The following is a 25,203-nucleotide window of genomic DNA, read 5'->3' as shown; positions in this document are numbered from 1 at the left end:
TTCTCCAGGCTGAACAAGCCCAGCTCCCTCAGCCTCTCCTCGTAGCAGAGATGCTCCAGTCCCCTCCTCATCCTCGCAGCCCTGCGCTGGACTCTCTCCAGTAGCTCCTCATCTTTCTCGAACTGGGGAGCCCAGCACTGGACCCAGCACTGCAGATGGGGCCTCCCCAGGGCAGAGCAGAGGGGGAGCAGAACCTCCCTCGCCCTGCTGCCCACACTCCTGGTGATGCACCCCAGGATCCCATTGGCCTTCTGGGCACCCAGGGCACGCTGCTGGCTCATGGCCATGAGTCCCAGGGAGGCTGGCGGAGGACGGACTGTGGCTCGGCTGCTGCCAGCTCCCGGTAGCGCCGGGCTTCACACCGAGACGGCGAGGCCCGGGCCAGGGGAGCGGAACTGGGCACGGGCAGGGCCCGGCGCGGGGCTGCGGACACGGGGTCCCAGCGCACAGTGGGGCCCGTCGGGCGCGGGGTCCCGGCAGCTGTCGAGGGGGCTGCGGGCATCCCACGCGTGGGCACGGAGCTGCCAGCCCTGCTCCGCCGCTGTGGGAAGCAGCAGGGCTGCGGCTGGGCCACGCCAGTCCCGACGGACACGCCAGTCTCAACAGACGGACCAGTCCCGACAGACGGACCAGTCCATAGGCATGCCAGTGGCTGGGCCACGCCAGTCCCGACAGACACACCAGTTCCAACAGACACGGCTGCGGCTGGGACACACCAGTTCCTAGGCACGCCAGTCCCGACAGACACGCCAGTCCCGACAGACACGCCAGTTCAATTCCTACCTGGGCAGGGCTCCGTGTCTTCGCGGTGAGGATGGCGATGGAGGCAGCAGCGCTCGTTGGGTGGCTGCCACAGGTCCCCTCGCGCGTGGCACTCCTCCGGTGTCCCCAGGCCTGGAGAGGTGACCGGGAGCCGCTTCCCAGGCTGCTGCAGAACGCGCTCAGCGGAGCCGCTGTCGGGTACGAGCCGGGGGTCAGCGCCGAGGGGTCCGTCAGGGAGACAGCGGCTGCGGGGGCTTCCCCGCAGCTGGGCTGGGGGCACTGGGAGCAGCCCCCAGCTCGCAGGGGACCTCTCTGTAGCCAGTGCCTTCACTCCTCCTCCGAGGCAGAGGGCTGCGGACGCTGCTCGGGGGATTCACACCAGGAATTCTGTATCCTGCTTGAAAAAGCCAGCAGGGCACTGGCACACCTACTTCCCCCTGAAACCCAACGTGCTGGTTAGTGTAACACCCTCAAAGCTCTGTGAGCTACTGTCAGAATGCTGGGGCAAAGAGGTGCTCTAGGAAAATGGTTTTTACTCGAACACCTGAAAGCCACAGCTGCTGGGACGCCGCCGGGCCGCGTCACCCGGAGCCCGCTGCTCCGCAGAACCTCCCAGCGACAGCAGCGCCCGTTTCAGATGGACGGGCAACCCAGGCCGGACCGCAGCCAGCCACAACTGCCCCTTATCTGCCGTGCTCCAGCGAGATCTGCTTTCCTCTCGACACTTCAGAGCATCCATCAAAGCTCCAGTTTCCCCAGGACTGACGCCCAGTACCACACCTGGACTGTTCCCTCCTAGGCAGCCTCCGTCCACACGCGCCGTCCCGACACCAAACTCCAAACCTCTTCCTAAACGATTCGCACATCTTAAAAATAAAATCCTTTATTGATAATATGAATGTTTAACATGTTTAATGCCATCAGCTATAAAAATGATTAAAGACTTCAGCTTGGTACATTTGGCTTTACAAATTTACAAGTGTTAATGAATTAGTACTAGTGTGTACATTTTGCACTTCATTATACTCCATTAGCCAGTGACAAACTCTGCAACAACGTCTGCTTATAACAGAGGCGAGTTATAGAAGAAATATTTAGTTGCTTCCACACAGAATCTACATCAACAGTTAAATACTAACTCTAAACATCTTACTGAATTAGCTGGATCCATTTTAATATCTTGTGCTTAGTTTCTCTCAGAAGATAGGTTACTAGCAAAAATACATTCTTTTGCATACCCCCTTCCCATATTATATTTTAGAAGAAACAGTACTCAGTGCATTTCCTAACAGACTTCATCATAGTATATCTCTCTCTATAGAGCTATTGATAAAGACAGGGGCTAATACCATTTCGATTAATGTAAAAGCAAAGAAACGTTAAAGAGTGTATACAAAAGCCTCACTTTTGAATCTGAAGGGACACGTGGGCCAAAATCCATCTGCCCATCAGTTTCTAGTCAGTCTCATCACGAGGAAAAATCTGCTGTCGATATGTAAAAGTTAAAAAAGTAAGTACAATGTGTTTCCAGACGAGTCACTGCCCGTCGATCTCTAGGCTGCCTCTGTCTCCCCGCTGTCAGCACGCAGCCTGTTCCCCTGGATCAGAACACAGCACGTAACCCCGCCGTCCAAACGGCTGCTCCGAGGCCGGCAAAACCCCCTGTTCTCGTCTGACCCCCCGGCACGGCCGGGCGGGAGCCAGCAGCAGCGTCGCTGCAGCCAACGGCCCCCCCGAGCTCCGACGTCCGCAGCAGGAGCCCCGCGGCCGGGAGCCCCCCAGCTCCCTGCCCACCAGAGCATCCTCCCAGCTGCCGCAGGCACCTTTCCGGCAATAAAGCTGGAGTGTTCTGTCTAATTAAATATTGAAAATGACAAAGGAGGAAGCGTCTCCGGCAGCGGGAAGCTGTGCTCTGCGTAAACGCGACACTGCTGCAGAGGGAATGCCGAGCACTGACTGGCACCGAGCAACAAGTCCAGTTTCTAAATTTAGGACCAGTCCAGACGCACCGCCTGAGATAACGAACTCAGGGGCACGCTCGCAGCCTCTGCCGCCGACCTGCGCTGTCTTTGGCTCGCGTTTCTCGCCGCAGTGACTCAGAGCCGACCGCGCCGTGCCGCGGAGCGCCGGGCAGCGCAGGCAGCACACCTGCAGCCAGGACTGCGCTTCTCGCAGCCAACGTTTCTGCCCAGGAATCAGCTGCTTCTCCCCTCTTGGGCCCAAATAATGTTTCACAAACACAACCTGCCTCAAACTTCGGCAATTCCGCGCTCTGAGTGATTTTTTAAAATCTCAATGAATTCCCGTATTTTCTTCATATTAGGCAGAACCTCAAGAATAAAGATTTTCCTAATACACTGTGTATTTAGTATGTACGTGTGTGAAGCGACTTACACATATAGACATACTCAGTTACACACGACAGTCATGATTTGGTTCCGTACGTGCAGCCAAGGAGAGCCAGCAGGATCCCATAGCTAACGAGTGAGTAAAATCCAGGTCAGCCAGACACAACTGATATAGAGGAGGAACAAAGTTATTGCTTTTGTTTATAGTAGAAGATCCCATGTTACTGTTGACAAAAATCTGTATCATATGGACTAGTGATTTTTTTCAAGTAATAGCGAGATCTTTGTCAAGTAATAGCAAGATCCATTTTTTCAGAAGTTCTACACACAACAGTAGGATGCTTGAAGAGCTTGAAAATTCAAGGTGACACACCAGAAACCGGCGTTCAGCCATTTAAAGCACACAGGCATTTCTGCAGGGTGTGTTACAGGAAAGCAAAAAGAACTACATGGACAATGAATACCACGGGAAAAGTAATCTGGATTGTAATATGGCTAAATTTTACCCCCAGAAACTTACGTGTGCTCCCTCACACCGCTAGGAGCTACGTCCTGACGGACAGAGCGCGGCTGGCTGCGGCAGTCTGGTGGTCACCTGACACAATTTGTAGCACATTTGCTAACTTATCTCAGCAAATGGAAAGAACTGAAAAGAAAAACAGTGTTGGTTTCAACATTCACGATTCACAGAAGAATTTGTTTCTGCAGCTAGATGGTCCCCCTCCTCACCTTTTTCAGAGAATCACATTCATATTGCAGGCTTCGTTCAGGCACTTTTTATAAAATGTTCATCTGGAGTAAAAAGTCTGCAAAAGTTATTTCTGCATAATTTAAAAGTAGCGTTTCAGTCCCATTAGAGTTTGATAGTTCGTTAGGTCCCACCACGTGATCATGGTTCTTGTTACCTCTAACGATTTGGCTGTTGCCATGAGACATTCTGAGGCTACTGTATAGCTGTAGTTAAGGTTTCTTCATAAACAAAAATATTTTCCTACCCATTAGAAAAGAAAAAAATATACTAAATGCTTTATACAGACAGAATCTGCTACTACGGAAATAAATAACATGGAGTGGAAAAACAGTGTCTCAGCGCTAGGATGCTAAGCCATGGAGGTCCCATTGACATTCCCTGGAGACTAGCTGCTGGTTGGCAGGAGAATCTCCAGCTCTTTGCCGTTCGACACTACGGCAGTGTTGGAGCAGCTGCTTGCCACGTCCAGGGGAGCACCCAGAGAGGACGCGGAGGAGGAGGTTTTGGTTAGCGGAGCTGGAGCAGCCGGCGACTGAGCGAGGCCGGGTTTCTTTGGAGGAATGGGTGGAGGGTTCCCTCTTTCTGCTCTCGGAATGGTTGGTGACTTAATTCCAGGAGACAGCGGGCTCAGTGGGCTGGAAACCTTGCCAGGGCTTGGAGAGTGACCAGATTCATTTTTGGGGCTCACGGCATTTGCCAGATTTCGGTAGTCCGTGCCAAAAGGCGAGCTGTTAGGGGAGACAGGTTTAATAGGTCCCTGCTGGCTGGTAAACCTGGAAAGGACCTGAGTGACCGTATTGCGGGCCAGCTGCTTGGCAGCAGAGTTATCGGCTAGAGTAGGAGACAAATCCCGCGAGGGTGGGCTCTGCAGACCACTTGACTGATGGTCCTGCTCAGCTTGAGACTGAAACTTGTGCCGAGCAGCATGGAAACGCTGGTTGATCCCCACCTGGTAGGATGACTGGTAACCAGGGCTGCTTGCTGAAGCTCCCACCAAGCGCTTGGTCAGAACGGGCGAGGAGCAGGGAGATGGCGTTAGGGAGGAGGCAGCGGTGCTGCTGGGAGACAGGGAGACCCCGCTGGCAGCGAGCTGGGACATCAGATGCACCGGCGACTCTGTTCTCACGGGGGAACTTCCATTCTCAACTGCGCTTTCTGGGGCCGCGCCAGCAGATTTCTCCTTCTGAACTGGGCTCTCGGCTGCAGCCGCCGGCAGCAGCTCGCTCCCCGTCTGCATGTCTGCATCGCAGTGACCATTGGATTTTGCATAGGAATGAGCAGGCGCAGGAGGGCTGGGCAACGCGGTGGGGAGAGCTTTGCTTGCGCCGGCAGGACTGGCTCGCTCTGCCTGCAGACACTCTGTCTGGCAAGACACAGACCTCGCTGTGGGACTGTCGGTCACGACACCTCTGGACACCACCGAGGGACTTGGCTGCGCCAGCTCGGTAGGGCTGTGCTGCTGGCAAGAAGCCTCCAGCTCTTTCAGGGCTTTCTTCAGACATTCCACCTCTTCTTTGAGTGCTTTTGTACGGTTTTCTTCCCTGTTCAGCTTGGCTTTCAGCTGTTCCCTTTCAATGTCAAACTCGGAGAGCTGCTTTTCTACTTGTGCTTCCATCTGTAAACCCCGCTTCCTCTTGGATGCCAGCTCCTCTTCCAGTTTACTCACCTTACTCTTCTCTTTTTCCAACTTCAAGCTCAGTTCTGCTGTCTTCTGCCCCTCTTCAGCTGCTTTGGCCGTGGCTTTCTTGCACTCCACTACAAGCATGGAAGACAGCTGCTTGTGGCGTGCCCTTTCCTCCTCCAACTGGCTGGACAGCTTCTTCTGTTCTTTTTCAAACTTCTTCACTTGGGATTTTTCAAACTCCAACTGGAAGATAAGAACAAAAAAGACTGTAAGGGAACCACAAAACCTCCTGGAAGTAAATGAAGTATAATACCCAAAAACTGGATGGGGTTGCCATGTATCTCAGAGAAATTCCTCAGTAAAAGATGGCAATGGCTAAGCAAGAGGCTCCTGCCCCAGGAATTTGCAAGACAGTCTGGTATGACTCAGGTTGTACAGATTAAGAATTCTTACTTACTAGTAGTTATGTCATGTATGAAATTCAATTGACCTTTAGTGAGATATACACCCAGTCTGCCGTGCGCTGATTGAACCGGCAATCTGGAGCAAAGCTTCCTTCCACCTCATTTACTACTTTGTTGGGTTTGCCTTTTGAAGGCATTTAGATGTTAAGATGCTGATGCGTTATATATGTTTAATAAAGTCTACAGTGCTTAAGTAACAGAAAACAGTAGCTTAAATATTTATTATCATCTCTGAATAACTCCCCCAGGAGATCTTTCATGACTTATTCTGAATTTTGCGTACTAGAGAGCCCTGTCATTCGTAAGTGCAGCCCTGCTCTTGAGAACTTCTCAGATTTCAGGCTGAAGTAATGTTACAAAGCATCCCGTTGCCTATCAATAGCTTTTAGCACTGCTCAGCTATCAAAACACCCCCCAAAATTAAGGTTGTTTTTCATATCGAAACGCTAAAAGCTGGGAGCACCTTACAGAGGAGGGAGGTCCCCACCACTCTTTCAACAACGAAGGCGCAATCAGACAGCGCTACCGAGCTCACGGCGCAGGAGGCCGGGGTGCTGGCCGGCTCCTGAGGATACCTGCTGGGTGAGGCGCTCCCGCTCCTTCTCCAGCATGTAGGTGACATCATCCCCCTCGGCCGTGTCCTGGGCATGCCGCTGCCGCTCCTCCTCCAGGTCCAGGATCACCTGCGGAGCAGACACCCATCACCCCCGGGCCCGGGCACGCTCCCGAGCGGGGAGAGGTCAGCGCCTTTGTGCACCCTCCAAAGCCAAACGACACGGGAGAGCAACCTCTGCAGCCTCAGACATCCAAACGCCACCCCAAAAGTCCCATTAAAGGCAGCTTCTGGCCACCTTACAATACTCTCTTATTATACAGTGTAGTAGAGTCAGTTTGTGAAAAGTTAGGGAAACCTCACACTGGATGCATCTTCATTTTATTATTAAATAGCTAAATTGCATGCTTTCCCCCCAGACTGCAGAGCAGTCTTGAGAAGTTCATGCTTCCCGGGTTGTGCGGTGCCCGCCTCGGACTCTCCCGGCAAACCCCAGCAGGAGCAGAGGCTCTGCCCGGCGACCGAGCACCCAGGGGACACGGGGCTGGGGCAGCCACCAGATGATCCTGCTACGGGTTCCGTGGCGAGTGGCACACAGGCTTCTCCCCCAGTTTCTTCCAGTGGATTTGAGGACTGCAGTGCAAAGTTTATTTTAAAGAACGTTAATTTGTTCTTCCACTTAAGAACAAGATGAGCTCTTGAAATGAAACTGCCTGCCATAAGCACCCAGTTAAGGAGCTCCTTCAGCTTTAACGCTGAATTACAAGAATAACTGGAATTCTATTAGTTCGACAAAAAAGCCAGAATACAAACTGCCCAAGAGACTCCACTGCATCTCACCACCAAAACTCTAAGCTCTCCTAACACATGGTCACCATGAATTTAGCAGCTCCTCAGTCTTTCCGAAATTAAGGTTCCAAACAATGCTTAAATATCTTTAAGGACACAAGGAACCTCTTTGCAGAAGGAGACTGGAAGGACAGAAGGAGAAGAGAAAAACTATCTGATTTCAATAGCATGATTTAGCTAGGATCCTGGCTGAACAGTGAAACACAGCTTTGCTGCGACTGCCAGTGGCTCAGAGGACAACCCTAAAGCTGCAGATACCTCCAGGCGCCCACCCTACGCGCGGTGCCCGCGACGCAGCACTCAGGCTGGCTGGTTGCTTATGGCACAGTAAGGTTTCGGCAGCAGAAGTGCTTCAGATTACTCAGTGTCTGAAAGGAGCTCGCTCTACCTTACCCCATCGAAACAGATTACGGGAAAATAAACTTTAACCCACACGCTGATGAGCAATGAAACAGAGGGTTCAACTTTGAACCTTTTGATTAGAAACAGAATGCGACTACTTGTATTTGAGAACTTTGTACGTGACTGAGTAATTTGTAATCAAAGCAAGAGTGACATACCTGAAAAAATACGGCATGGCACCAGCCCAGGCCCTAGCCAGAAGTACCCCTAGGCCTGACAGTGTAAAAGATTGCTTCCAGACACCAGCGGGACAGCACCGCCTCACCCCGCCACTGACTCCAGGGAAAGCAAATACCAGCTATTTTTTAAGATGGAAAAGAAGTATGTGAAGAGGTTAAGATATGGTGCTGCAGTGCAGGTGGCCGCAGGGATGCTCTCGAGAGCTCCTCCCAGTTGCAGATTCCTCTGGTGTACTCTTGGGCAATTATTCTCTGCCCTGACCACACAGCAGGGACAAATACTTCAATCATTTTGACTTGTTTAAATTTACTGCAGGACAAAACAAACATGTAAACATGTGTTGTTTTTTTTTTTTAAAGCTCACTAGTTACACAAAGAGACTGTGTGGTAGCAAGACTCCAAGAAGCGGCGCTGGGCGGACTCTTGCTTTCAGACCTGTGCGCAGCTTCGCGCTCCTCCAGCCAACGGCCACACGCCGGGGGAGCGAACCTCTGCGAAGCGGTTTGACACGCGGACCAAGAACTTCATTGCTGTCAATATGTGTTAAAGCCACATATGCAGAACAATATGTGCTTTATTACTGAGGCAAAACAGCATGAAAAATAGTTTGGGTCACGCCCTGCTTTCTTCGGAAAGCACACGGAGGCGCAGTGCCATGAGCACCCGGTACCAGCTCCCCAGGAGTCACCGAGAACAAGTCACAGGCAGGACAGTGATATTCTGCTGAGAACTCAACCGCCCAGAAATCCTTTCCTGCGTTTTGGGAAGCACTGTACCTCCCAGCTGTGAATAAGCTGGTTCCTTTTTTGTGTGTCTGAACAAAACCATCTTGCATGTATTTCAAATTTTGGAATGACAATTAATAAGCTTACCAGCTGCATCGTACTGAGTGAGACGCTCAACCAAAGGTGCAAAGCCCTTTCAGTTACCAAAACTCAAGGCATTTAAGTGTTTTTGGTGAAGCTAACATATTATCAAAATGCAAATACTAATTTCTGCCCAGTTTATTTGAAGCAAAACTTACCTTCCTGTGCCTGCTTTCCGCAGCAGCTAGTTGGGATAACATTCTTTCCTGCATGTTCTTGCAATGTTTCATCACCACTTTCAAAATAGATAAGGGATTGGAGCATACTGGTTGCTTTTCACCGTGATTTTCCTCTTTCAGAGTCTCAAAATCTCTCTGCAAAGCCATTAATGGATCACTGATGTTGTACTTCCCATAGCGTTCTTCAATGAACGTGTCTCTATGCTGGGCCTGCCACACAAAAACAAATTTTCATTTTGATATACTTAAAATAGAAAACTAGCTAAAGAAGAAAGTAATTTGTAGTTAATCTTCCTCTTCCCCAGTTTTCCACTTGGAGGCAAAGAGATCTCGACACAGCCTGACTCCTCCCTGCTGTGAGGACAGGGGTGCTCAGGCAGGCGCAGCCACACGTGTGCCACGTCAAAGGTCCCGGGGTGGCCGACAGGAGACAGAGGGCAGTGCATACGGCAAAGCGGCCACGCGCTGAGCCCGCCGAGCGGCCCGAGCCACCAGTGAGCCCCAGAGCCCCCATCAGCCCCACAGCGAGGGGACGAACGCCGTGCTTTTCACAGCCGGGGTGCACGTGCCGCTCCGCTGACGGCACCCTGGCCAAGCACGTCACGACTTCGAAAGGTTAAGTGTGTAGGGAGGACAATAATCCTCCTACCATCAGAAAGGACTTTTAAGCTGTTAACATTTAAGGTTGCTGTTCACAGGCTGTCTCCAAAGCGCGCGTGTGCTGATTACATGCAGCACGTGCTCGGGTGGTTTCTCGCTGTCCCTCCAGCTGAACAACGTCTTTCAACCAGGTGGCCCCAAACCGACCAAACAAAGGAAAGTCCTGCTTAAAAACACAGCGTCCCCACGCTGTGCTCAGTCTGCGAACATCCTCATACCACAGCTACCTGCTGGCGATGCCCATGGCTCACACTGCACCCCTGTGCCAAAGGAAAGCAGGTAAGAATCAGCCCTTGCTCAACAGAAGATTGAATCATTTACTGCTGTTTCGGTGGAAGAGCAGTTGTGTCACTGGCTTGATTATGTCACCATCAAAGAATTTCGTGTTGAGCAATTAAAGAGTTTTATTCTCGCAATGGCCTATAAATCTGTAAATTGTTAATAAAATCCTTAATGTTCTCATGCAGACTAAACAAAGTTTCGTTTCTCAAGAAGCAAGACAGGAATGACTAGGTTTCTTTTGTGGACATGCAAGAATTCAGGAAACTCACACGTACCAGGCTTCCCATTCACAGCGCTCAGAATCAGCCATTCCAGCTGGAAATCTGTTTGTTAGGCTACCAACAGCCTTATCCTACCAAATGCCTACTGTGAAGCTCTAAAAAACACAACAGACTTTCATAAACACACAGATATTTATCTACAGGTTTCACACCATGATAAGAACCCACACGAAAGCAGATATCCACGCAACGCAAGAGGCGAGAGGGAAAACAGAGCTAGATTCAGAGAGCCCTCAGAGCTGACCTGTGCTGGCTCCACGCCGTTTCCACACCGATTTCAGCGGTCACGGGGTCAAGGCGACGTGCCCGGGAACACCCGTGGCGGGGTCCCCGGCCAGCGCCTGTCCCTGGCAGCACGCTCCCGCGCACAGCAGAGCGGAAAGGCTCCAAAGGCAGGAGCCCCAGCACCTTCACCCCAGTTCTTCTTCCCCAGTACGCCATCGCCTGCCACCCAGACTAACTGAAAGCAGAATTCCCCGTGTTTACCTGGCACAGCACCGCGGGACCCGCAGAGGAAGGCGATGGTCCCAGCCGCGCTCTTCTCGCGGAGCACACACGCGCGACGTGGTTTTGCCCCGCAGCCTGCTCCGAACAAACGCTGCCCGCGCGCTGCCAGCTCTGCTGCGGCTGCCCCTGCGCGCGCCGCTCGCCGCCGGGGCCCTTCCGAGCACAAGCAGAACGGGAGCCACTCCAAAGCAAACGCAGCAGCTTTTCGGAGCTGGTGAAGGGCTCAGGCTCCGCACAGCCCCGGCCCTGCGGATGCTGCGAACGGGCACTCAGCTGTCGCCGGGTGGGAGACCGGCTCTCGGCTCCCGATGCGGAGCGAGGCCGCGGCAGCCTGCTCCAGAAACCCCGTCAGCTAACGCGAACGGCAAACCATCACCGGCAAACTGCCACCCATCACAGAATCACAGAATCACAGAATAGTAGGGGTTGGAAGGGACCTCTGTGGGTCATCTAGTCCAACCCCCTGCCGAAGCAGGGTCACCTACAGCAGGCTGCACAGGATCTTGTCCAGGCGGGTCTGGAATATCTCCAGAGAAGGAGACTCCACAGCCTCCCTGGGCAGCCTGTTCCAGGGCTCCGTCACCCTCAGAGGGAAGAAGTTCTTCCTCGTGTTCAGACGGAACTTCCTGTGCCTCAGTTTGTGCCCGTTGCCCCTTGTCCTGTCAGTGGGCACCATTGAAAAGAGCTTGGCATCCCATCGCTTACGGGACTCTCACAGGCGCCTCTTGGATAGGAAAGGCTGAGCCTGACTGAAGTGAGGAGACAACTTTGAAGCCAGAATTGATGGGACTGGTCGTTTTCTGCTGTCCCAGTAAACTGTACCGAGCACGCACGCGCCTCCCACAAGCACGCGAGAGCCGCGGCGACGCTGCGGCCGTCACCCCCGCAGCCCGTGGCGCAGACAGACAGCAAAGCCCGCGGCTGCAGCGGAGCTGTGCGGGCCAGGGCCTGGCGGACACGCGACGAAGCCGTGCTTCGCTCTCACAACGCTGAGACCTGCCGGCCCTGCCTGTGTGCTGAGACGCACCACGAGCCCAGCACAGAAGACATCAGCCAAAGCCAGTCTCGGCTCTCAGGGGGAGAGGGGTGTGCATCGCCTTGACAAGAGGCAGAAACAACCTCAACCAAAGCACTTTTCTTTCCCCACCTCCTGCACGACCAAAGCCAGCCAGGGACGCTCATCCTGCGACACTGGTTTGGGGCGTGTTTTCACCCTCACCCAGTAAACAGAGGAACAGCTCCCACCCGCAAACACCCCTCCCTCTTTATCTGCAGTATCACCAGGAACCGTGGACACCTTTGATCAGAGCTTAAGATATTGTTCTAACTTCACATGTAAAAAAGCAGAGGAAGGAAAGGATTGGCCCTGGAAATGGGAGGGCAGCGCTGGATAACGACCGGCCCCGGGTTTCATGAATCACAGGAAATCTCCAGGCTTTGGGGTTTTTCGAGGGGCAGGGAATCTCCAGTTATTCTGCAGAATTTACAAAAATGACTCGACCAAACCTCGCTACAAGCGTGTAGGGAATTTCTAAGTGACTCAAGCATTAAAAAGGCTGTAAATACGAACGGGGACAGTCATCCAGCCGCCCACCGGCTGCGAGAGCCGAGCTGCTCTGCCCCACAGCCAGCCCTCCGCGGTGCCGGTCACCCTGCCGCGCGCAGACACACGGAGCAGCCCTTCAGCGGGCTGCCAGCGCCTCGACAGGGTCACCAAACGGGCCAGCATCTGAAACGTTCACTTCTGGGCAAGTTCCTTCCAATAAAAGCTTAACGAACTGGGGTTACGGTCACGCCCACCACCTACAGCCTCCGACTGCTTGCAAGTGCCGAGGGTGCAGCAAGAGCCATGGCTTTCCCCCGCGCCTTGCCGCACCGGGCTCCGAGCTCGGCCGAGTTTGGTGGGGTGGTTTGTGTCCTGGCTGGGCAGGAACAAGAAGTTCTCCCCTTCCTCTTTGAGCAATGAAGCATTTTCCTGAACTAGCATGACAAACAGATGAGACTGTCCTGACATCAATGGCTTTCTGAAGCCCAGCTCTTCTTCCTTAGTAGCCAGCAGAGCATAAACATTAATTAAAGTTGTCTGCACTAGGAAAAGTCTTAGGCAGGTCATCCTGCACCCACCACATCTAGTTCACAAAACCAAATCCAGTGCTTTGGCATTTGGGCCACCGTGCGCTTGGACACGCAACCGCGGATTCCCACGACAGCTCCGTGCGATGGGTCCCACCGCGCAGCCGGCTCCGGCGCACGGGAATCGGGACAGCTCTGCTGAAATTCAGTCCCAGGGCCATAACCCACACAGGTTATTTTGTGCAGGTGTTGAACTGCCTCGTACCCAAGTGACTTCTCCCATGGCTTACGCTCTTCTCTGAGGCAACCCTTCAGCTCAGCTTCCACTGACGCTGGAGGCCACGAGTAAACATCTCCAGCAGCTTTGAGTTTGTCCTCTCTGAACTGGAATTCAGTCTTAAATACAGGTGGTGTTCAACTTTCAAACAGAAGCAGCTTGACGATGGAAGAGAAATACTCTATTAATGAGCCTAAAAAATCAACTCAGGTCTCCGATCCCAGCATCAACCTATGCAAACACATAAATCCACAGGACATCAAGCTTCAAGAGTAAGGAAAGAAGGTGACAGAAAGCATTGTTAATTCGGAGTGGAAAATTTGATCTGGAAAACCAGAGATGCTATCCACATTTCCAACAACATCAATTGCTCTTTGAAACAAGACGCAATCTTCTGCAATTAAAAGATTCTCTAATTTAGTACCTCCCCCTGTATCATTTCAAATGTGCCAACTTACGAATTTCCTATCAAAACACTCAAACTCCAAACGCAACTAAATGGACTATTTGGTGATTTTGAAGACCATCAAACTGCCCTCCCCCCAGCAGGAAAAAAGATAACGTTTAAGCTTGAGCTGCTCTTAAAAAAAGGAAGCAGCTACGTACATTAACTGCTCTTAAAAATTAAAAGTCTCGATGGTCAGAAGAAGGAGGCACACGCAGAGATGGCAGCCCTCTGAACTGGCTGGCTTTGAGCTCAAGCGAGGGTCATCGACCACCGCCAGTGCGTCTGAGAAGCGGTAATTCTGATTTTACGGAGCAGAAGCCGTATCTGACACAAATGAAGAGCCGTTTCCTCTGCAGGCAGGCGAAGCAAAGCTTCACTCTGTCAGGGAAAAGCTACGGTTTCCTCTCGGGATTTCTGGACTGTTTGGGGATGGATGTTTCCCATCATCTATTTGTGCAATTTTTTTTTTTATAAAAGATTTCCTTTACTGAAACCTTGTTTACGTGACAGCATTTTCTCTCTGCCTTCAATAATCTTTACAACTTGTTTTACTGGAACATCAAACAGGGAATTTCCAAGACTCGTTTCAAGTCTTTTTCTGGACACAAAGTAGAATATTACTCTTGCCTGTAATTTTAAAGTTTGGATTTTAACCCTCGGCACAACACAAACAGGCTGTTAATTAACCGTAGCTACTGTGTATGCAGATCTCCAGCAATAATTTGCACAGAAGTTCCTCCTTCATGTTGCAGAGCGTGGTACAGTCTTTAAATAGCTCCGTACTGCCTTGAACTTCCTTATGAGCTTCTCTCCGTGGAGACAGACATCGGGAACCAAGACAAACTGAGGTCACAGCAATCGCTGACAGAGAGCAGGGAAATGGGGGTGGGGACCACTCGCTTTGCACGAAAATAAATGTCCCAATGCTGGAGCGGGATTCTGAGCCTTGCTCGAGCTCCAGCTCTGAAGCAATGCCCCGCAGAGATCCACACAGCAGAAATTACAGTGCTCAAACACAGTATCTGTCTTAATTGCCATCATTACGTCAAGTGAGCAAACCAGATAAACGAGAGCTACCCAGATTTGCCCATGTAAGACCTGCTCTCAGCTCCGAAAAATGTAAGACGTTTTCTTCGGAAACGTCAAGCAGCACAAACCCACAACCTCCTTCCCCGGGAACTTGAGGTCTGCAGCACAGACAGCACAAACCCCGGCCCGAGCTCGGCCGCGCGCAGCTCCCAGCACGCCGGTGCCGGTGCCCGGGGACGGTGCCCAGCTCACCACGGCATTCGGTCACCGTCCCAGCGGGAGCCCGACGGCAGCCGACGGCTGGGATCCCACGCGGGAGCCATTCCCTCGCCTCCGCTCCTCCTTCAGCACCGCTCCGGGTGCCGGGAGGGCGCAGAGAATCGGCCTGTCAAGGGATGCTGGCAAACGGTGCTGCTTCAAGCAAGACAGGCACAAAAAGTTCCCCCGACTGGCAAGGCGGGCGGCAGGCACGGCCTGCCTTCCAGCAGCACGGCGCCCGCGGGAGCACCGCTAGCTCGAAGCTGCTTCGTCAGCGATGCAAAAGCCCGTTTTGCCCCATCTGTGAGAGATTTACTGGCATCTGCAGGAAGGTTTTATATTACTGAACTTTTTCTTACTTAAACAAGCGGTAGACTTCCAGTTTTTGAAGCTGCACTGTAAACGTAATTTCTAAATCCACTTACGAGTGAACACTTAATTTTGCAATGCATTAATACCGCTTTATAGAGTGAATCACTGAATTCAGAAGCAGAGCGATGAATACCAGCTCCCAGTCATTAACACAAAATAAGTAGTTTCTGTTCCAGCGTAAATTGCCAAAGGCCTTATTAACACACAAGAATAAGCCAGAAAGCTGTTTCCTGTTTTCTAAACGTAAACAGAACTTCATTTCTAACGTATGGAAAATCCTGATGCACAGAGCAGGGGCAGGGAACAGCGTGCTCGAACGCAGCGACAGAGACCGGTCTCAGTGCTGACTTGCCTCCCGTCACGGCGTGCTGTTGGAGAAGACGAACCTGCGGCTCCCACACGCAAACCTTTCTACACGGCGTAAGGACTGAGAATCTCGCCCTTGGTATTTTGCAACGCTCTGACAGCTTCTGGTTTTTGGATGATTTAAATATCATTATGGCTACAGGAAAAAGGAGCACAATAAGAAGTGAGGCTGAAGCTCTGTTCCGAGGGGAACACTGAGATTTATGTAGTGGACAGGAAGCTACTTTCAGACCAGAAAAAACCCCAGCAGCTTTTTTTTTCAGAGAGGTTTTAAAATAGAGGAAGCAAACTGTAGCACTGGAAAAGAATATTTTGATTCCAGTAAATTTGTTCACTTCATCCTTTATACTAGCGACTTGTGTTTGGATCCAATTAACACTGCAATTTGTGACGGACATCAAGCCAAGGCCAGGCCCACCGCAGACGCACAGGGAGAGGTGATGGTCCCCACCACAACCACACGGCTCGGTTAGAAACCATACACACGAGAAAAGTAAACCACAGGAAAAACCAGCGAAGGAGAGACGTCAGCAGGGGCAAGGCGTAACAGGGTAGAGGCAGCGCTTCGAGGCGACCTGCCAGCCGCTCTAACAGGGATGGGAGCGCCGGCCAGAGCCGCGGCAGCCACAGCCTTCGTCCCGCGCGGGCGCCGAGGGTGCTGCCCGGGCTCAGCGCAGCAGCACGGGGAGCGGGCGCAGACCTGCGGGCGGCAGGCAGCGACGGAGCGAACCCAGCGAGCGGCCCCTGGGACGCCAGGCTCAGAGGCTGGGTTTCGACACAGTGAGAACCAGGGCCGGTGCCAGCCAGCGAGTGGCCTGGCGTCACGAGGGAGAAGAAAACTATCTCAGGCTTTGTCATCCGCACGCATGGATTCTCTCTGCTAAACGCCAGATGCTGAATGCTGTTCTCTAAGCATGCAGGAATATCAATTATTGCAGACTGTGCTGTAGTCACATCACGAGTTTACAAATTCAGGTACTCTTTTTCTCTGCAAGTTCTTGTTCTTTCCTATAACGGACCAAGGGATCTGCCACGAACATCCAGAGAGTCCAGAAGCATTCAAATCTGAATGAGAAGTCAAATCAGTCCATGAGGGGAAATGCTCTTCTCTTACTACATGGGAAGGAAATAGGCAGATGAAGCTCTGATTTTTAACCACTGCCATCTACGTGTCTAATGTAACTGCTGGAGAAAAACACCGCTGTTGGTGAAGTCCGTGCAATCCTCTAAGGAAGCTCAGGCTCTGCTGCTTTCCAGCATACATGGGCACTCAGTATAAACCCACCGTGGTCACGAAGGAACCAGACTGCCGAGGCCAAACGTGTTGTTGGCAGCACTCGGGGATGGCAGATGGCAGCGAGCCTGTGGCCCGAGGGTCCCCCATGCACAGAGCAGCCCAAGGGTCCCCCCAAGCCCACAGCCCGAGGGTCCCCCCGTGCATGGAGCAGCCTGAGGGTCCTTCCAAGCCCACAGCCCGAGGGTCCCCCCAGACCCACAGCCCGAGGGTCCCCCCAAACCCACCGCCCGAGGGTCCCCCCGTGCACAGAGCAGCCTGAGGGTCCTTCCAAGCCCACAGCCCGAGGGTCCCCCCAGACCCACAGCCCGAGGGTCCCCCCGTGCACGGAGCAGCCTGAGGGTCCTTCCAAGCCCACAGCCCGAGGGTCCCCCCAGACCCACAGCCCGAGGGTCCCCCATGCACAGAGCAGCCCGAGGGTCCCCCCAAACCCACAGCCCGAGGGTCCCCCCGTGCACGGAGCAGCCTGAGGGTCCTTCCAAGCCCACAGCCCGAGGGTCCCCCCAGACCCACAGCCTGAGGGTCCCCCATGCACAGAGCAGCCTGAGGGTCCCCCCAAACCCACAGCCCGAGGGTCCCCCCGTGCACGGAGCAGCCCGCGCTCCCCTCGGCCCCAGGTGCTTCGCCCCGCTCGCTGTCAGCACAGCTCCAGCCGTCCACCGCACGCCAGGCAAACCAACCGCTCCCACAGCTTCAGTCTCTTCTTCGGTCTTAGAGGGCTTTGTCTTCAGGGCAGCATTTTTACACGTATCAAGACGCGAGTAAACGGACTAGCAGGGTGGGTTTTCCCTCAGTTACAGTCACACACAATAAAACTATTTCAGCCGGTGAAGCACTGTGAAGCTGTTTCCAGAGTTACTATCAGTAAACATAAAGAAAAGCACAGCCAGGCCAGAATTTCTCTCACTGCCTATTCCAAACGAACGGCCGCTTTCGGAGGGGAGCTTCGTCCGGCCGTGGGGCCGTGCTCCGGGGGCAGCGCCGCGGGCACCCACAGCCAGCTCCGGTTCGAAGCCTTTGCTGCCCTTTCCCTACCACCTTCAGCTTTCCTCGCCTTCTTTGGTGAAACGCTGCAGTGTATCCCTTACAGAAAAAGGGGAAAACAGCACTAACCTTTGGTTAGCTTGGTATTTTATACTACATAATTATCAAGTATGGGTTAAAATTTCATTTAATTTCTTCTCAGTCGTGAGTACTTGGGAAGTGATGTCAAAGGGTATTCTAACTATATTAATCTCCCCATGCAAGAGGGAACTGCAGGTTAAATTTCAACAGAAAAGATAATTGCTTTCTGCTATTGGAAGGTACACGTTAGAAAGCCCTTGGCACGGAGCTGCCGCACTCCTTCGCAGCGGTCCCTCTGGGCTCCATCACACGCGCTTCACGCCGTGCCGTTCGGGCGACGCGCGCTTCGGTAACGCGCTCTGACCACACAGAATTAGGAGACTGATCCCAGGACGGGGGGGAATCTGCAGGTCTGCTCCAGGAGAGCAGCCAAGCCTTCCGCCCGAGTGCTGAGAGGGCAACAAGAGTCCTCCAAAACAGAAAGATTGTCTAAATGCAGAGCCAATTAACAACGAACACATAAGCGTCCCGAGTGCTCTGGAGGAGGATCTCCCTCCGTCTGCCCAAAAGGTGCCTGTAGCTGGAATCAAGCTACAGAAGCTTGTGCTGGAAAACCAAGTCCCGCAGCTCTCAGGCCTGCAAGCTGCCATTCCTCTTCCGAAATAGCTGGAAGTTTGAACATTACGAGCAGTGACAGGCCAGCTTGAAAAAGCCTTCAATATTCAACTTTGTCACAACTTATTGTTTCAAAAATTGACCCTTTCCATCATTTATACCACTTTTTTTTCCCCACCTTCCTCTGGCCGAGTGTCAGCTAAGCATCCTTCGAAAAGCAGCAGCACTACACAAGAACTACACGTTTTTCGGGTGTTTTCCAGGCTCACCATGCGGACGCCAAGCTGGCCAGACCCCGGCAGCCCACACCGCCCAGGCACGGGGAGCGGCAGCACCGAGCTAACACCTCGCACGCACGAGAGCCGGTCCCGCTCGCCCCGGCACCCCCGCCTCGCCCCATCGCAAGGGCTCCCGCAGCCGCGCTGACGCGGGCTGCACCCAACTGTTCTGGGGTCAGCGGCAGCTGCTGCCTGTGCCGCAGGGAAAGGCGAAGCAGCTGAGCACACAGGTCTGCTGCTCTCCGCGGCGGGGGCAGCTTCTACTGGCTTAGCGCGACGCGCAGCCAGGGACGCTTCTTTCTCAGTGTGAAGTTATTCTCACTAAAAGACTAATCTGTGATCCCTCCTGGCGAGAAGAGTTTTCGCTTGAAGAAGCTCTCCTTACTAAAGGAGAACAAAACCAACAAAGGAGGTCTGACAGACCTTTCACGTTTCTCACAACAGCGGCAACACTCGGTTCTTTATGGGGAAGGATGAAAGCACACGCACAACACTGTACTTCCAACACTGAAATGCTTCTGGCAGCCAGCTTTCAATAACGAATTCCAAGACGTAGAATGATATACAGCACTTAAGATCTAATACTGTCGATGTTAAGATGGGATTCTGAACCAGCAATAAATTTTTGCCTCTGAACTTCATCTTGGATGCAAGCGCCGTGCAGAACCTACAGCAGTACTGTTGTCATTTTTGTCTCTTATCATGGTACTTACAACATACCTTCAAGGCTTCTATGACAAGATCTCTTGCTTCTAATTCTCCCTCAAGAATGCTAAACAGCGTCAGTAGTTCTGGTTTGCTGAGTTTTTCCAGATTCATCCTGAAAACCTGAAAAAATGGAACATAGTTTACCAGCTATTTCTTTGTACATTAAAATCAGAATTCTAAGCTATGACACAGAGCCTCCATTTAACTTCAGCTTCCAGTTTTTGGACTGCAAATTGCCCTGGGGTAAAGGGGAGAACACACAAGGCGAACGTTTTCTCTTCAGCTTCCCCGTCCAGCTGTGGAAGATGCATTTCCCACCTCTTCCCAAGGGGCCATGACCATCTGCACACCCAGACGGCGCAGGGGCTAACGTGACAGGGTAATGTTCACCCCGAAGTAACCAACGTTAACAGGAGAGGGAAAACCAAGGATATTTAAAAGTTACACTACTGTAAATTACACATCTGGATCACACAGCTGCGAACACCACCGAAACGAGACTGCGGAGCTGTGATGGATGCGGTCCGCGCTGGGCCACCGACGCAAACCGACCGGCGATGCGAACACCGCAGCGCTACGACACGTCTGCGAGGAATGCCATTAGGCACTGCTAATGGAACAGGCCCAACCCACTCTACAAAAATCAATGCCACAAAAAACCCATATTTAATTACTATTCTTTCGAACAGTTTCAATATCGCCATCATTTTTAAGTAATTTTACTGCCCACATAAGAACCAAGATCTGTCATCACACTGCACATGCAAAAAGCTTTTCTCCCCCTGCATTTTTGCCGATACGCTTCACGCTGCCTAGCAATAAGCCTCTTTAATACACTACTTTGTTAAAAATGGCAGTCATTTCACAGACTACATCCTTGTCTCTGACGCAGACCGACCCGCTGACGATACAGTCTCGTGCTCCGCGCAACAAGCAAACACCTTCCCGAGCCCCAGCCACATCCAGCTTTTGCCCCTCTGCAGCAATCGGCAAACGCTCCAGCGGGAAGAAGCTGCTCGGAGACGCCACCCCCCCATCGGCACGCGACGAAGGGTTAACTGCACCTCTACCAGAGAAACCTACCCAGCTAAAACCTTCAGCTGAACTCTCGTTTTTCTGAAGTCACTGCTCCTTTACAACTGGTTTGCATAACTGTGCCTTGGAGAACTGCGCGCAAACGCAAGTTCTGTCTTGTTTGGGCCAAAGCAGTTTTCCAGTTGCTGGGAACAGAGAGTTCTGCTTACAGAGAGGAGCCGGTAGCCTTCCCACAGCAAGAGAGCTCCGCAGTCGCTGCGCGGCCCCTCTGCTGAGCAGGCAAGTTTCTCATCACGCAGACACGCTCTTGCTTCACGCCGCGCTGTACGCGGAACTCCACGAAGCAGCAACGCTTCTCACGGGCTTCCCTGGCCAGCATTACCGTTGGCAGGGGCTGCTCAAGGAAACGTCAGCGGGCGCGACCACGACTGTCCAGGGCACCGTGGCTGCTCCAAACCCAGTTTAACCGGACACCACAGAGCTGCCAGCGCTGCACGTGTGCTCCCTACCGCAGATCCGTGAACGTGTGCGCAAGAGGAAAACACGAGCGGAGTGTTCGGCAAACCCGTTCACATCTGTCAGAATTTCAAAACAGCCTGATCAAGACTGGACACAAACGGGTCACTGAGGAGACTCAGCGCAGTGACTCAGCCGCGTTTCGGTGGCCAGGGCAGTGCCGGTCACTGTTCAGCGCCGTTCGGCTGGCCAGGACCCGAAGCCGAGCATCTCCCTCCGCCTCGGGCACAGCCGCCGGGGTTCTGCTGCACGGGGAGCCCGGCTCGCTGAGAGCACACAGAAGGAGCTGACTTACCGCTTGTTCATCTCATGTAAGAAGGGAGAGAGGGCAACAGAAGCAGAAAATTAATACTAAACTATAAATAAGTAGCTATACAGGGCGAGAAAAGAGGGGGCCTGGGTTTAGCCTGTAACATTGACCATGCCTACGCTGGTCCTTCAGTCCGAGCTGCGTCACTGCCCCGGGCAGGTTTCTGAACGCCCGCTCAGGAGATGCGCGGCTTAATTTGAAAGCCATCTCAATCCTTGCTCAGACTAAAGTCACAGGTGCTACGACTGAATCAGTACTGATGGGAAATAGCAACAATTTCTTTTGCCAGATACTCACCAAGCTATATTAGCTTAGTGGCACTAGAAGCCACAACTAAAATGGGGAATTTTTCTTTGAGATCTCAGAACAAAGTGTATCATCTAACTCCGTTACCCCGGGACAGAGCGGACTTTCAATGTGACTGCGTCCGTGCTTTTCTCTTAGAGACGACGTGGAAAGGTGCAGCTGCATCTCCCCACTGGCTGCAGAACAGCACGCTCTGGAAGCAAGGACAGCCACCCACTGCACTTTGGTATTTTAAAGCTACTTGTCTGGGCAGTAATCGTTTCCCTTATACATTCTAAATACTCCCATTGTGACTTGTACTTCACAGTGTTATAGAAATAAGCCATGCTATTCTTAACATCCCTCTATGGCTATAGCCTTTAATCAGCTTAATAACATAAACAAGGCCTGTCCTAAAACAGATGGGCAAAAACACTCACAGAAACAAAGAGCAGGAGCCAGTTTGCACAGCCATCATTCACACAACACAACAACAGGTAACACTAAAGACACGTAAGTGGCACGGCCTCAGCTTCCTCGCGTGCAGCCTGCTGCCGCAGAAGGCCTTCTGTTTGCACGGGTTACCCCACGCTGCGCAGGCCACGGGCTGGGAGCCGGTGCCGCAAGCAAAGCCCTGCCCGAAAGCCCCACTGAACCGCACGGCTGCTCTGCGCTGATTTACCGGGAGCCTTCGACGCGCCGGAGCACACCCGGCAGGTACCTGACGCCCCGAGCCACCAACAACCCCCAGCGCTCCCTGTTAGGGCCACTCCATACCAGGGAGATGAAAAATGGAGAAAAAGCTCTATTTCTTTTGTGTTATTATTTTACAGGAACAAGAAACACCTCTGGACCAAAGGGCCAAGAAGCACGTACCCAAGCTCCTCCTCCCCCTTCCCGGCCCTCCAGCGTCCCAGGCTCCCGCGCTGGCCTTTCCAAGGCTGCCTTCTGGTTACGCGCCCCTGCCCCTTCCCTCGTCCCACTTCTTAATAAAGGATCACGCCAGCCCTATTCAATCACCCGGTTCTGCCCCTTGCAAACAGTCCCATCCTGCCACACAGATCTGTACGCGTCAGCTGGGGAACCCGACCCGTTACTTCAAAACCTTTAACCAAGAGACAGCTTTGCAGCGCTAGAAACAAGATCTAGAAACACCCGGGGCCTACGACCCCTTCCCGTTGAGGGAAATGTCCCGACCAGCGCAATCGTACAGACCACAAACCGCAAGGACCTCATTGTTTAGTCTGATGGTACAAATATTTCCCCTCAGTCTGAGATATAACACCATTTTTGGACAATCAGCAAGGGTTCAGAGCATAAACAAAGATAATTACATACTGCTTGTCTAAAGGTAAACTTCCTCCTAGCTAAGCTATGGACCATTAGCGAGTCCCTCAGCAGACCCACACCTACCCTGGAAAGGGATAAAACTCTTCTTTTGAAAGTTATTTCCCAGTGTTTACCTGAAAATAACGACCAAGACCAGTCTAAGCGTACGCAGAACCACACAAGCTAACAAACCAGAGCAAGCTATCTGGCCTGCACCTCAGCAGCAGCACGAGATAAGCTCCCAGGCCGCGGCAGCTCCTCCGCGCACTGAATCACGCTACGACGATGATGAAACCGTCGCAGGCTGCACCTCGCTGGGGCTCACACACACCTAAGCACGGACCCAGGTAACCGACGCTGCCAGCGCAGGACTTCCCCCGCCGACGTCGGCGAAGGTCCGCAGGGCTACGCAGTGGGCGCCGGCCGAGGGGCAGCCGGCGCAGCCCGAGGCACAGCCGGGGCAGTTGGTCAAGCGGGAGCTCCAAGATACTCAGCAGGCGCCTGGCTCAAACCTCTTCCACGTCTCAAAAAAAGCTGTGAAGAGCGTAGCTTGCCGTTCCTTTTTCCCTCGGAAGGAGGGCACTTCCTTTCCCTTCCTACACCACGGCCATGCCGAGGCCTCAACGCCTCTGTGTTACAGCCCTGAACCAGCTCCATTTCCCCGTCCCTGCCCAGGAGCTGTGCTTCCCAGCAGCGCGCAGGGGCAGCCGGGCGGCCGTGTTCCTGCGAGACCCGAAAGGAGCAGCCGGAGGACCCTCGACAGAGAAGTTCTTACCAGCGCCGCTGCCCTGCCTTCGGGTGATCGCACGGCGCGTTGCTGTAACGCACAGCTAACGCACACGCTGCAGCTGTGCACCCAGCGGGCTCCCGGCACCGCACCAGGCCCGGGAGCGGGACCGCACCGCGCACCCCCGAGCTGCGGGGAGGGAGGGAGGGAGGGATGGAGGATACCCCCCTTCCAGCACCCCCCAGCGCCGCTCTGCGGGAAACCCGCCTTCAGACACCGCTCAGCCCCCGCAGCGGCCCCGGGACAGCCAACGAAACCCACGGCCCGGCCCCTCCGACCCGCCGGCCCCGCAGCACCGCGGGCCTGGCCGTGCACAGACCGGGGCGGCCGCGGGGCTCCGCCCGCCGGGACCGACGGCGCTGCCCGGTCGCTACCGGGGCACCCGGGCCGGGCTAGGGCCGCGCCCGCCCGCTGACCCCCCGCAGCCGGTGCAGCCGCGGCGAACAAAGGGAAGCCCCGCACCGGAGCCGCCCGGGGAAGCCGCCGGCGCGCCGCGCCGCTACCCCTCGCCCGCCGGCAGCGCCCATCCGCCAGGCCCGGCCCCGGGGCAGCGACGGCCGCGGCGACGCCGAGCTCCCGGCAACGCCCCCCGGCCTCCGCCCGCCCAGGGCCCGGCCGCCCCCGCCCGCAGCACGGCTCGGCCCCGCCACCGCCCCTCGCAGCCCCCGCCGGCCGCCCCGCACCTGCCGCGGCCCGCCCGGAGGGCAGCGCCGGGCCGGGCCCGGCCACACGGAGCGAGGCCCCGCCGCCGCCACACCGGGGACCGCGCCCCCCCCGCACCGACCTGGCCCGCGCCGCCGCCGCCGCCACTACCGCGCCGCTCCGCATCCAGCCGCCCCGCCCCTTCGCGCCCGCCTGCTGAGGGACGGCGCGGCCGCCAATCAGAACCGCCGCCGGGACCTCCCGCTGCCCAATCCGCTGAGGGGGAGGCGGGGCGAGGGCGTGGGCCGGCCGGCGGCGGCAGCGACAGCCAATCAGGCGGCGGAACCGGGGCGAGGAGGGCGGGGCGGGGGCTGAAAATCCCTTTTGTTCGCGGCGGCGGCGGCGGCGCGAGCGGTCGGCCGTGATTGGCGCGTCACTTCCGGCGCGGGCGGGGCGGGGCGGGGGCGCGGCCCGGTGCCACCTCCCGTCACCCGGAGCCCGGGGGGCGGTGGTGACCCGCGCCCATGCCGGGCAGCCCCGCGGCGGGACCCCCGGCAGCCGGGCGGGCCGGGCCGGGCCCCTCACGGCGCCCCTGGGGCCTGGAGCTGGCCTCGCTCTGGAGGTCCCCTCGCAGCCTTCTCCAGGCTGAACAAGCCCAGCTCCCTCAGCCTCTCCTCGCAGGAGAGATGCTCCAGTCCCCTCCTCATCCTCGTAGCCCTGCGCTGGACTCTCTCCAGTAGCTCCTCATCTTTCTTGAACTGGGGAGCCCAGCACTGGACACAGCACTGCAGATGGGGCCTCCCCAGGG

General features: G+C 54.4%; 1 protein-coding gene across 2 annotated transcripts; it reads right to left on the bottom strand.

Moving 5' to 3' along the window:
- Positions 1 to 1,657: 1,657 nt before the first annotated feature.
- CTTNBP2NL (CTTNBP2 N-terminal like) lies at positions 1,658 to 24,596 on the bottom strand. 2 transcript variants are annotated; one of them, XM_075443130.1, is made up of 5 exons: positions 24,538 to 24,596; positions 19,504 to 19,611; positions 8,958 to 9,188; positions 6,525 to 6,632; positions 1,658 to 5,728 (listed from the first exon to the last, which is right to left on the bottom strand). In XM_075443130.1, the coding sequence occupies exons 2-5, from the start codon at positions 19,600 to 19,602 to the stop codon at positions 4,247 to 4,249; spliced, it is 1,920 nt and encodes a 639-aa protein (XP_075299245.1). In that variant the 5' UTR covers positions 19,603 to 19,611; positions 24,538 to 24,596; the 3' UTR covers positions 1,658 to 4,246. The 2 variants fall into 2 exon arrangements, with proteins under 2 accessions (XP_075299245.1, XP_075299246.1); XM_075443131.1 differs by lacking the exon at positions 24,538 to 24,596 and adding an exon at positions 24,437 to 24,499.
- Between the last annotated feature and the right edge of the window lie 607 nt (positions 24,597 to 25,203).

The sequence above is a fragment of the Opisthocomus hoazin genome, chromosome 25, assembly GCF_030867145.1.
Source record: "Opisthocomus hoazin isolate bOpiHoa1 chromosome 25, bOpiHoa1.hap1, whole genome shotgun sequence".
NCBI lineage: Eukaryota > Metazoa > Chordata > Aves > Opisthocomiformes > Opisthocomidae > Opisthocomus > Opisthocomus hoazin.
The sequence above is the reverse complement of the archived record's forward strand: the minus strand, read 5'-3'. Positions and strand labels throughout refer to the sequence as shown.

Bases quoted from the DNA above. Each gene is read 5' to 3' on its own strand.
- CTTNBP2NL (XM_075443130.1), bottom strand. From the start codon at position 19,602: ATGAATCTGGAAAAACTCAGCAAACCAGAACTACTGACGCTGTTTAGC. The intron at 6,633-8,957 runs GTAAGTTTTGCT...TCTGCTCCGCAG, and splicing joins CGGAAAGCAGGCACAGGAAG to GTGATCCTGGACCTGGAGGA. The intron at 5,729-6,524 runs GTATCCTCAGGA...CTTATCTTCCAG, and splicing joins GGGAGCGCCTCACCCAGCAG to TTGGAGTTTGAAAAATCCCA.